Source organism: Gadus chalcogrammus, chromosome 4 (genome assembly GCF_026213295.1).
Source record: "Gadus chalcogrammus isolate NIFS_2021 chromosome 4, NIFS_Gcha_1.0, whole genome shotgun sequence".
In the NCBI taxonomy this organism is placed as follows: Eukaryota; Metazoa; Chordata; class Actinopteri; order Gadiformes; family Gadidae; genus Gadus; species Gadus chalcogrammus.
Genome location: NC_079415.1, coordinates 24,383,296 through 24,396,369, shown reverse-complemented (window position 1 = coordinate 24,396,369; position 13,074 = coordinate 24,383,296). Strand labels below are relative to the sequence as shown.

The following is a 13,074-nucleotide window of genomic DNA, read 5'->3' as shown; positions in this document are numbered from 1 at the left end:
GGGTTCTGCGACGTCTCTGGTTCTTCCACTTTCACATCAACCTGAAGTCGACTGAACCGCGTGCTGCCTGCTGCCGGCTGCCGGGCGATGGTGCCTCGCGGCAACCGGCGGCATGTCGCAGTTCATGTACTTCAGCGAGTCAAACCAAAGTTCCTTTCCCCCAATTCCTTCTCAACCATGGCTCAGATAACCCCCACGACAGTCTCGTTGTGGAAATACAAGACACGTCAAAGAACCGACAAGAAACACTTGCGTTACAGTGTGTGTATTCACATTGATGTGGACGTTGAAGAACCAGGAACGTCGGAGAACCCAACGCGGTCGTTTGAGATTCATAATATCGGCTCACACAGCTTTTGGCCGTGATAATATATATTATATGATATAGATATCTGTGTAGGCTATATGATAATATTTAGATACAGAGCTCCAGGACTCCCGTGTGTTCGAGAATATTTACAGAACACGGCTAAAGGGTGTGCGCCTCGCCATTGCGATACATCCACTGTAAACAGAGCGCATGGTGGCTGCAAGCTGCTCAGGGCCACACCCCCACCCTCCTCCTTGACACGCCCACCGAAACAGCGCATTTGGGGGAAGCTCAATGTGCGACTGGCTCGGAGTGGCTGTAACTCTGCACCACGGCTGAATTTAGGGAACGACTTTGAATACTGTGTTAGTTGCCCACTAATACCTATATTAAAGAATACATAAAATAGCATGTCATGGGACCTTTAAAAGTAAGGGGTTCACATTCATGTTCAGTGTTCAGCAAACCTACAAACCAATTCTTAAAATCAAAGAAACACAACATGGTTTGTAACAAGCTCTACAACAGTGCTCGTCCGACTCAATTTACCCACGAATAAATGCAGTTTGTGTAAAAAAACAATTGGAAAAAAGGCAATTGATATTTTTTTCATGCACACTATTGACACGGCATCAGGGAATATAAGGCGACCCAAGGCAACACCATTCCTACACAAACTGCACTTCATACATTACCGACCAATTTTGTCCCAAATCATAATCTTTGCCAATGGACACTCGCCACTCCATTAGACCAGAGTGAAATGCATGATTAATAAACTCCTGGAGCCATTGACCTGTAAAGTATGCGTGTAATGTCTTCAGTACCAGTAAACTGAATAATGAACATTCATTATAACATCCCTAGACTCTTACTTTGCTCAAGCTTTCCTGTTCGATGCCGACCTCTAGTCATTCGGTCAAGGTCAGGATAAGTATATCAAATATATATTCCTATATACACTGTGGTAAATTGACCTAGTGTAAAACAGTACTAATTAGTATAAGACTTCTGCATCGTACTTCCTAAATGAATATAAAGAAACATAATAAAGAATGTTTCAAATCACACAGATTTTTCCATTAAAGCAATGTTAATGGCGATAGCATTGCAATCATGGCCCCTTGTCCCAACACGGGGCTGATTCGCCGACTGCCAGAGTTCGGACAGCTACAGCATATGGAGACGGACAATCATTCTGGGAGCTTCTCTAAATCTCCAGTGCAATCTTCACGAAAATAACAAACCGGGGCCCACTACGACCATTTCATGAGGAAGATTTCTTACAACATACTAGAGTACTTGGCATCAGTTAGCTCATTCAGTTTCAAAAGGAATAAATCATTAACCTTTTAAAAGAATCGCTAGAGTTTTTTTTTTACAACACGACAAACAAAACGATTTAGAGTAGAACTGAACAATACAGTAGATTCCTGTAGCTGGTCCCACTGTCCAAGGCAAGTTCCAACCCATTCTCACTTAAAGTAGGCCGCACACCCGGTACCGCGGGGGGCGAGACAAGGCACATAGGAAACACTCGTAGTCACATCTTCAGATCTGTTTGGGGGGTTTCAAAGGACAAGTTTAACGACGGTATGGGGAGGCCACAAGAGGTGCAGGGACATCTCTGATTGAAGGTGCTGGGAGCTCCACCTGGGCACCATACGGAATGGGGTTAGGGGCTGAGAGTACCTTCGTCAAAAGCGATGGTGTAGAGTAGTTCTGCTTGTATTGTGCGACGCCTACCCTACAGTCACCCTTTTAGAGCTTAGCGAGAAGCCCAGGTGTCCTGTGTCCAGGTGGTTGTTATGTAGATGCAGGCTTGCCATTTGAATGAGGCTCTGCATCAGATTGAGATTCCACTGCTGCTGTTGGGCTCAGCTCGCTGGGCATGGCTCGGGCGCTGGCCCCACCCCCCGACTGGCGCCTATAGTGACGGGTGATTACCACGGCGGCGCAGACCATGTAGATGACGGTGAGGAGTGCAAAGTAAAAGAAGTAGACAAGGAACTGTGGGGGGGAGGAAATACAAATACAAATGTTTAGACACGGTCAGCGTTTAACCCTCTGAAGTACAGTTGCAGCTTAAACGATGGAACAACATTAACATACCGTAACGGTTTAGTAGACTTATAACTAGGGGTGTGACGATACACTCAGCTCACGAGACGAGACGAGACACGATATTGGGTTCACGAGAACGAGACGAGACGAAATTTTAAGAAAACTACAATGACAAAATATATGACTGGACCAACAGAATTTTACTTAAAGGTTGGGTACGCGATTTGCGAAACGCCAGCAGATTTTGAAAATACACAACTCAAATGGTCCTACCCCCTCCCCTTCAACGCTGACTCTGACTCCACCCATTCCAAGTACCAGGACGCGCAATCATGCACGAGCGCGAACAGAGATGCGCGAGAGCGAGCCAGGCTAGCGTAGGTTTTCGTTTAACAACATGGCACTACATTCAGCTGTAAATTGCACCCAGTACCGCGGGAAGTAGGGGTTTTGGGGGTGCTGCAACACCCCCTGTCCGAGGCCCTGTCTTATCACAGAAAACGATCATTTCTAAAAACCAAAGTGGAGATTTCTGAAAACGCAGGTTATGTGTTGTCGTATCAACGGGGAGAAACGGGATTTTAGGTTCTGAAGCGTCACATTATGCACCAGGAAATGCTTAACGTCATGTGAGCATCCGCTGTACCGTATTGGTCCGAATATAAACACAAACCCCATTGTAATACGACCTATATTTGGAAAAAAGATTTGATGCCCAGATCTTGATTTCATGAATAAATAAATTGTATTAATTGAAATAATATACGAAAATAAAAAGGCATAGAATAAAACACTGCATTGCCACTAAACAGTACTGCAAATAGGCCGTACTGATGTGTACACCAAAGACTTCCTGACACTCCTCTGCCCCGCTGTGTTCGCTCTGGCTGTGGTCGCTCCGAACTGTTTCGGCCCGTGGCAAAGCGAGTCATCCTCGCTGCTGTCCAAGGCATGTTGAGACGCAGCATTCATTTAATGCTCATATGTCCTAGTGCTGAAAAAAGGTTATATGAAAAAGTGTGAGGGTAGCGGTGGTGCGCTAAACTTGTTCTGTGAGCAGCTGGATGTGAACCATGGTGTGAAGGAAGTGAACACAACGATCGATTTTCAACTGTGCGCGCATGCACTGGTGTAATTGAGCTGCGCTGCTATATATCTTTTTTATCAATGTGACGAGTTGCGAGTCTAGTGCAGGCCGGGTTTTTTTTTCCAGCACCCCCTGCTGAGAATACGTTCTCGCGGCTATGGTTGCACCAGATGTTATAAACATTAAACGGTCACATAAATCAATACTATTTTTAGAAAATGTATGTTTGTTTCATATAATTGTATTGGAAGTCCTGGTTTTCACTAGGGTTGCCGCGGTGTGGACATTTTCACACCGAGTAATAGGCCTACACTCGTCTCAACACCGGTATTACCGAGTATAAACGGTATAAACTTTGAAACGAGGTCAACCGCCACACAAGCATCGGTTTTTAGACCCTTCTCGTCCTTCAGTTGCCGCCAACGTTCAAAAGCAGCGCCTAGGATTATTCTTGATTTCAGTTTTTCTCTTTCAGCGTTTTTATTATCAATTACTCTCTGAAAAAGAGTTTTCCTTCTCTTTGCTGGTGGTGGTGGTGGTGGTGGTGGTGGTGGTGGTGGGGATTGTGGCGTCTTGTCTGCCATGGAAATTGTCTTCTACTGCTAGGTCCAAATGTGGATTAACTAGTTCCAGTAGATACCGCAGGATAACAACAAACAGGAGCTTGCTCTGGGTCACGAGCTCTGGGTCACGAGTACTGCACGAAGGGGTCGCGCGCGGGAAGGGGGGGAGGGGGAGTGCAGTACGACCGTTTGATTGACGTACTTACTGTCCAATGAAACTCGGTGGTAATGGATATGATTGGCTGGAGTTTTTCGAGCCCTGCACGTTCCACAGATGATTGACAAGTTTAATTTTCATGTCAGTACTTCTAACTCAGTGGCTGTAAGCGGGTTATGATAAGGATTTCAAGTAATTTTGCAAAAATGGCCAAAAAAGCAAATCACCTATGCAACCTTTAACCGAGTTGCACATGCATTTTGAAATGTTTTATTATAACTCTTTACATGCATGAAATTGAAACTAACATTTATAAAAGCTAAAGTAAAATAAATTAAATTAAATAATTGAAGTGCAAACAATATTATGTGAAAAACCAAATCAAAGTTCTACTCCGTCAATACAGAGTGCAAATAGTGCAAACAGAGTCTGACCAAGTATGTCACTGACAACTTGGTATTGCCCGTGTCTTATCAGTCACTCTACTGCCATTCATCATTTCCGCCGGGTACCCAAAATGCTGTCAAACAAATTATTTAAAAGTGGCTGGGAAATCTTCGAAGGTAATACGGGTATTTTCCGACGTCATTCTGGCTGCCTATGGCTACTTTTGCTGCTTCCCCGCTTCCCCTCCTTCTCCTCCTCTTCTTCTTCTCCTCCGTTAGGTTCTGGCAGTCTAGACGTAGCAAAGGCGCATTACTGCCCCCACAGGCCACAAATAGAAGTTTGGATAGCTCACAAATCTCGACGGGAAATATCGTCAAGTTTAATCTTGCGAGACTGATTTTTAACGTGACGGGTAATATCGTTGAGTTTAATCAAAACGGCCATGGCTCGTCACACCCCTAATTATAACATAAACACAGATTATTCAATCGAAGTATCATGTTGTGATTTCTTGAAGGAAGATGCTGTGGTTAAAAGGGCTATGGGCCTTAATCACCAGGAAAGCTTGGTTCCACATTCAGTTCACCACCCAGCTGGCATTTAGACCAGAGAAGGTGCAATGTGAAGAAAGGTCCTTTTAAAGCAGGAATTATAGTCTAGTATAATTGAGTTTCAGTCGATCAAGTAAAATAGTGTAGCGAATGGCAGTTCGCAAGTGAGGGGGATTATGATAAGCGAGTGTGTCCGTTTGTGTATTTGCTGCTGTCTTTAATACATGCATGTTTTGGGGACGTTTGACGTTTTTTCGGTAATTTAAAGTAGTCCTAATCTGAACACTGTTATCTTCTCAAAATAAACCTATACATATATTATACGATTGATCAACGCATATAACACAAAGCGATAATTATAGGTCTATGACTGTAGTTCACCACTATGGATGCAGTAAGGAGGACTGGGTGTTGAGAATCGTAGAATGGGATAACCTCCGCATTTCACTACAACATGTACAGAGACTACGGCGACTACTGTATGACAAAGATAGATTTTAATTGGTTAAACTGATTTATTCTTGGGCTACATCCATCCCAAAACGGCCATGGTGCGATAGAAATGATTGTTGCTAGGATCAAACAATGGAAATGGCCTCGTAAGTGTCCAGTCCCATGCCGCTCCTTGGCTTGTTACTATTTTATCGACGCATGAAAACGAACGACCGCCTACAACGTCAAAGGCCCATACACCGACTCCACCTGAAGGAGGGTCCAGTGACCGACTTACCTGGGCGTGGACATCTAGTCCCAGGCCCCTCTTGTCGGCCACGATGAGGGTGATGATGGTCTTCACGATGGTCCCCAGGAAGGTGTTGATCCCGAACACCAACGCGCACAACTCCTTAGTGAGGGACGAGGCGATCTGGAAACTACCGCAAGACCACAACACCGTGTTGTTAGGATGACCTACTCATTGGGTTCATGTTTGCCTACTTGTCACCTATTGCGCTTCTAGCCATGCCTGAGGAAGGGTTTTTGGTGTTTAATAGTATTTTGGTGTAATCAAATAATGGTACTCAAAAAACATATATCTAGAATTTCAAATACGCTAAAGCTTTACTAACTAGCGTTTAGAGCCAAGATGGCTGCAAGGTGGCGATGACCCCCAACAGCTACCAAGCCAAGACTCACATGGCGATGGGCACCAGGAACTGGTAGAAGCCCCTGAAGAGGGCGTAGGCCACGTAGCAGACCCAGATGTTGTCGGTGAGGCCCATTAGGAGCAGGAGGCCCGCCTGCAGGGCGGTGATCACCCCGATCAGCAGCTCCGACCACAAGTTCCAGCGTATCTTCACCAGACCAGCCAGGAAGGAAGTGATCGCACCTGGATGACAAAACCCACAGGAAGGTCAACCAGTGAGTGGCTTGAAGCTTTGAAAATGTTATGATTTACCATTACGATTTTGATGAATGTCATTTCATATGTAAATTTCAAAGAGGTTTTCGTTTTATTTTGTCTTTAATGAGCAGGTGGGGTTTAGGGGGCATTGCTCATGGGGGATTACAGGTAGGCAGCGGATGTTGGGGTTTGAGCCTAGAACCTTTCGGCTTGGAGTCAAACACCAAAGACCAACCTGCCGTCCCTTAGGCGAGGCATTCCCGGTACATGGAACAGAAACAGATGTGGATTGAAAGTCCCGCCCTCTCTTTTGCCAATAACTGATTTGGAGCAGCCTGTTGCAGGCGTTACCTCGTAAGAACAAGGTTAGTCTTGAAAAACAATACCGCAGAACATCAGACTGTAACTTTGTAGAAACAAACATCCACCCCTCATCCAACAGTGTGGTTTTCTATGATCACATGATGGACAGACCACGCTCTCAGACTGAGGACAGAAATCAGTTTGGTTGCGTTCATTCAATATTAATTAGGCCTGTCCTTGGAATACAATGCTGCTTCGGTTCGATTTTTTTTCACTCTTATTTTACTTTTATCATTTTTATGTACTTACTGATTCATATTCTGACCACATGAATAAGAGTAACGAACTTTGTGAGTTGAATATCTGCACTTCAATTTTTGTATCTGAATAAGTGAACATTGAATCAGTTTTTGAAACAACTTGAAACTTCCAATTTGAATTTCAAAGAGGTGAATTCAAAACAAGCACATTCCCATGATGACAAATACTGTAACCAGTGCGGCGGTGCTCTGCTCCCTCTCACCCAGCAGGACGGACACGGCCTCCACGCCACCATTGTACACGTGCTTGTTCTCCGTGGCCGGGTACACCTTGTTCCACAGGATATGCACGTAGAACAGCACCAGGTAATACCCTGTGGAGTTGAACACCCACCACAGGCACCACAGCCTCAGGTTGGGCTCCCTCACCACGCCCCGCACCTCCCCCAGCATCTGCAAAAACACAGACTGCCGCCAGGACAGGGTACACCAGCGCCAGGGGGGCAGGGCGGGCGACACCGGGGCCTTGACCCCCGCAGGGTTCATCAGGTCCCGCTCCGACTTGGTGGCTTCGGTGTCCCCCTCCCCCTCCACCAGCTCCCTCAGCTGCTGCTGCTGGTGCTGGTGTGTGCGGTTGAAGAACATGGAGCGCTTGGGCCAGGGCAGGCAGAGCGAGAGCAGCAGGCCCAGCAACACGAATCCTAGCGAGACGCCGCTCAGCGTGGTGTAGCTCACGTCGCCCAGGGACATGCACAGCTGGCCCAGCACCGAGCTGAAGAACACGCCCATCAGCACGGCGGTGCGGGAGTAGCTGGCCACGCGCTGGTACAGGCCGGGCGTGACAAGCGAGAAGATGTAGGAGGAGTAGGCCACGCGCGCCGCCATGGTCACGCCGTAGAAGAACTCCATGAGCTGCATGTGGGGCAGCGAGGAGCCGAGGAGCAGCAGCAGCCAGATGGCCACCTGGCTGAGGCCCTGCACCACCAGCACCGGCTTGTAGCGCAGGAAGTCTGTCAGCAGTAGCACCGGCACCAGCACCACCATGTAGGAGTAAGACAGCACCGGGTTGATCTCGTTGGTCACCTGGTGGGAGGGCCCAGAGTCACGTCATGGGGGTATTTAAAAAAAAAAAAATAAGTTTTAAAAGAATAGAAAGTTGTGTAGCATCTTATCCTAGCTATCTGTGTTGTATACGGTGAATGGGTGAACCTAGCGAGTGCTTTGCACTTGTTTCTTGAACATGCTTACTGTACCGACAGCGATATGTTGTTTCTCGCATTTTGGGTTCTATTATCACTATGGGACACAGAGGGGTTTTGGGTCCGACAATGTGATGTAACTAACCGACTGTCAGGTGGCAAATCAGTAGGCACAATGACCCACTTCTGCTCTGTAAGCTAGCTGTTATGGAGTGCAGCATAACACATAAGTCATAGGACTTTTGCCACTGCGTTCATTAACATTACCGCAGCTATTCTGTATGGTGAAACATGAATGGGTTACAATACCTTCTGTCACAATGCAGTGAATCTGCAACAAGTCGAAGGCCACTTCATTGTCTTAACGTTAGAATCAGACCAACGTTTGACAGGAATGTGAACTTTGAACTGCCCAGTCACCCGCTGCTAGGGTGACTGGTTTGTTAATCCGCTGCCAAATTAGTTTCCTGCCTTGGGTCCAAGAAAAAAAGATCCTGCCTACTCTGTAGTTCAGTTGAACATAATGAATACAATGAGCACATGAGTCCAATCCATTCTTTTTAAATCACCCAAATACTAATTGAAAGCAGCATTTCAGACCAATATGTAATGGCCCTTTGTTGACTAGTGATTCATCCATTTAAAAAATACTTTGATGGCTAGTGAGTGGATATTGAGCCAAATAAACAAAATGGTAAATATGGCAAATCATTCAAGGCAATTTATGCTTCTCTGTCAAATAGTTGAACTGAAAGTCACATAGGGCTGGGCGATATGGGCCAAAATGAATATCTCGATATTTTTTTACGATATCTCGATACACGATATATATCTCGATATATTTTGAATCTCCTCTAGAGCACATCATAAATGATCGATTCAACCATGTCTGGCATAATGTTACGTCAGTAATAATTCTAGTGTTCCTGAAATATAAGTCTGCATGTAGATTACATGAAACAACATATTGTTTAAACTCATTAGTGCTTTGTATTGGAACAATTTAGAACTTGCACATAAGAAAAGGAAAATCACAGCAAGTTAGATTTACCAACACAGCATTTATTCAAACCGTTAATTATTTATTAACGGTTTGCATAATAATTATTATATATACACTGCCAGACGACGGATCCAATGCTATTCTTTTTCAAAACCAAATCCTCAGTTTCCATCCTTTTTTCTCTCTCTCGCTGTTCTCACTCACCGGTCGGAGGTACACACACCTACAGCAGCGCGCCGTCCAGACTACGTCACACACGCGCGTCCATGAGAATCTCGCGGACTCGCAACCGGCGGGGGGAGTGAGTGTGTTTGTGCCATTGCATGTCTTTACCTTTTGTGGAAGAGGGAGAGACGTCGGAGGCGCACAGAGCTTTTGGCCGTGATATTATATTATATTATATACTATTATATATAGAGCTCCGGGAGTCACAAACGGCAACAATCACTTTCTCCTCCATGCTGCAGTTCACCCCGGACTGCACTGCACTGAGTTTGACGGTTGAACGCTGATTGGCTGTTTACGTTACACATGTCACTCAGTGGCCACGCTGTTGAACGCTGATTGGCTGTCATCACGAGACATTAAAATACATTTCAACTCGAGCGAATTTGTCGCGCCACAAATCCTCGTGAACGCGCTCGCCTGTGCACGGCGAAAGTGTGGCGCGACAAATCAAAACTTGTTGCCGGTTTTCTCTCGCGAAGAATTCGCCCGATACGCGTCTACATTCACTTCATATAGGATTTTTTCGCCCCGTCGCGTTTGGTGTGAACGCACAATGAGTATGCCGGCGGCGGCAAAAATAAACAGATTACGTGCCAATTTGTATTCGATGTTCGCGACAGGGGCATTTTATACATCCCCTGGAGAACATCTCGCGATACATCGCATATAATCGATATATCGCCCAGCCCTAAAGTCACATATACAGCGACATCTGGGACATTTATAACGTGAAGATGATGTACAAATGAACAGATAGGCTGTATTGGGAACATCCTCAACTAGTCCTTGAATCATTTCACAGACGCACAGACAGACTGACGGACAGACTTACAGACAGGCACAGAGACAGACAGAGACAGACAGACCTGCTCCCTGGTGAAGTTCTTCTCAGTGCTGAGGAGGTAGGGGGTGATGAACGGCTCTCCGGGTTTGATGGCCGACATGAAGCCGTAGATGCACAGGTAGATTACTGACCACTTCCACGAGCGGGGGGCCGTCTCCGTCTGCGCCCCGGTGCCGGTCAGCTCTTCAGAACCAGCGGTGGTAACCATAGCAACCGTCTCTGCCTTGACATCCCCACATTCTCCTCCCGGGTCCTCTGCCATCGGTTCCTTTAGATCAGATTCTTCCGCTGGTCTGTCCACACCTGCGGGACCCTCGTCCACCCCCATTGTAGATCCAGATGAGTCAGCTTGTTTGGATCGGACAGTTCGTGTGGGTCATATGGTGGCTGGCTTTGCATGAAAAGCTTGTTGCCTGGTGTCTGGAAGAGGAACTTATGACATGTGGGATTCTTGAGGGGAATAGGAACGCTTCGGAGCTCGGGGGAGGTCTAATCATTGAGTGCATCGGCAGCCACGTCTCCCATGTCGGAGGAACCAGAAGGATTGGGAGGGTGGCAGAGAGTTAAAAGGCTACCTATTGCTGTTTACGTGTAACAGAGGAGGTCGACCTTTGCTCCATCCTGCACTGCGACAGCTGAGCGTTATCCCGCAGCCGGCGATCTTGGTGAAGCTGTGACAGAAAAAACAGTATGAATATATAACGTAAATTTGTTATGTTGCAATAACGGAGACTGAGATAAGATTTATTTATTTTATTTATTGAACGATGCAACATAACATTGTATATCACGGCACCGTCAATCACATCACACAATCACATAACACAGACGCAGCAGTGCCAGACGTAGCACAGTTGTGTTTTCACTTCAACATGTTAGCGGTGTGAATACGACTGAACGTTTCAAACGTAGGCTACACACTTTGTTTCAGTGCTGCCAGGCTGTTCGGTGACAGTTACGAGACACAGAGATAGCCGAGTTAGCTCAAAAAGGGCTACACCCAAGCAATGAGACAACGTATTTCATAATATGCAACGTTAGGTTGTGGCTAGATGTCGTTTGACAAACAACACGCGGGGAAACTAGGATGAATATGTGAGTTTCCAACAAAGCAGGTCGTGACTGAGTGCTTGGATTGTTAGGAGTGGCTTTAATAGTTCGCATTAAACTCGTTTGCGTGGCATCCAACTGTGGTTCGTAAAACGGCGTTTAACTTTTTAACGGTTAAGAGAGAGCGAGCTGAACGTTTATTACCTTGCACGAGACGTGGTGAGCGCGCTGCCTGATCGCCATCTATGGTCACGGGAGTCCGGGACCCGAATGTCGGTCCAAGCCTCCTTCGCGGGGAGTTCTGGGATGTGTAGTTTTCACTGCAGCCCTCCAGTCGCAGGCCCAACGCCCGCGCTGCCTGGGACGGAACGGAAATCACTTGTATTAAGCTAAAGTCACTTTATCGCTATTCCTTATCGATAGTAATGTTTATATGCGACTGTATTACATCGCGCAGTGTATGGTTGGATGGTGATTATCATTAATAAATAAATGTATGTGTATTAGATAGATTCAGGGCTCTCAAGTCTCAAGCATTCGGCCTGAGACACTCGCAATTCAACCCATGCACACGCTCGATCCACGCTCACACGCCACCAGTGGCGATTTTAGCCTGAAATTTCTGGTGGGGCAAATTTATATGACGTCATATTACGTCACAAAAATAGGGGTAGCTGATTATTATAACAGTAGGCCTATGTATATAGACCAGTCAGGTATACTATGGGCTGCATTTTGAGTGCCAGCAGGGAGCAGACATCCTATTTCAAATACATTTAACATGCTTTAGCGCTCAGTACGACACAAAGATGTTGGCTATAATAATAATAATAATATTGCATTATATTACACACGACCCGTCCCAATAGTCCCAATTTCATGGCGCAATTAATATGATTCGATTCAATTTTATTTGTATAGCCCTTAATCACCATTACAGTCTCAAAGGGCTTAACAGGCCAAATATTTGTGACACCCCCCTTTACCCATGCCCCCACACGGGCAAGAAAAAACTCCCTTGAATCAGCAAGGAAGAAATCTTGAGAAGAAACGCAATGTAGGGGATCCCTTCTTCCAGGGATGGTCAGGAGTGCAATGGGTGCCACAATTGGCATACAGGTAAATACATGTACATCATATTAAAATGGTGATGGGGTTCTGGCCGGTTATCCATGAGGAGAGTCCAGGCATCCAGTCCAGCACCCGCAGCACGCTACAACTGACAGAATAGTGAATTAGAACGGAAAAGTACATAGTGGGAATGTATAATGTAGTAAGAAAAGCACAAGCAAACAGAATAGTCTTCACTACGCATCTGTTGTTTTCACACTCCAAATGCAAGATTGTAGAGGTGCGTTTTGAGCTTCCCTTTGAATAGCTCCACAGAGTCAGCTTCCCTGATCGCTGATGGCAGCCTATTCCATAAAAAGGGTGGCTCGATAGGCAAACGCTCTCTGTCCAGCCGATTTCTTTTTAACCTTCGGCAATGAAAGAAGGCCGGCTCCTGAAGACCGGAGAGACCGAGAAGGACTATAAGGAATGATCAGGTCCTTCAGGTACAATGGAGATAGTCCATGCAAGGCTTTATAGGTTAGCAATAGCACCTTAAAGTCTGATCTGAAAGTTATTGGTAGCCAATGTAAAGAGGCGAGAATAGGTGTAATATGATCAAACTTTCTCGTTCTGGTCAGCAATCTAGCTGCCGCATTGTGTACCAGCTGTAGAC

At 45.9% G+C, this 13,074-nt stretch overlaps 1 protein-coding gene across 1 annotated transcript; it reads right to left on the bottom strand.

Annotated features, from left to right (window-relative positions):
• Positions 1-48: 48 nt before the first annotated feature.
• Positions 49-11,765, bottom strand: slc19a1 (solute carrier family 19 member 1). The gene is made up of 6 exons (XM_056589260.1): positions 11,553-11,765; positions 10,321-10,969; positions 7,288-8,107; positions 6,254-6,446; positions 5,850-5,991; positions 49-2,320 (listed from the first exon to the last, which is right to left on the bottom strand). The coding sequence occupies exons 2-6, from the start codon at positions 10,624-10,626 to the stop codon at positions 2,117-2,119; spliced, it is 1,665 nt and encodes a 554-aa protein (XP_056445235.1). The 5' UTR covers positions 10,627-10,969; positions 11,553-11,765; the 3' UTR covers positions 49-2,116.
• Between the last annotated feature and the right edge of the window lie 1,309 nt (positions 11,766-13,074).

What these genes read in the sequence shown, in the direction of transcription:
- slc19a1 (XM_056589260.1), bottom strand. Translation starts at nt 10,626, where the DNA reads ATGGGGGTGGACGAGGGTCCCGCAGGTGTGGACAGACCAGCGGAAGAA. An exon ending in GGCCGTGTCCGTCCTGCTGG is followed by an intron (nt 6,447 to 7,287) that starts GTGAGAGGGAGC and finishes TTTGTCATCCAG; the next exon opens with GTGCGATCACTTCCTTCCTG. An exon ending in GACTAGATGTCCACGCCCAG is followed by an intron (nt 2,321 to 5,849) that starts GTAAGTCGGTCA and finishes TCCCCCCCACAG; the next exon opens with TTCCTTGTCTACTTCTTTTA.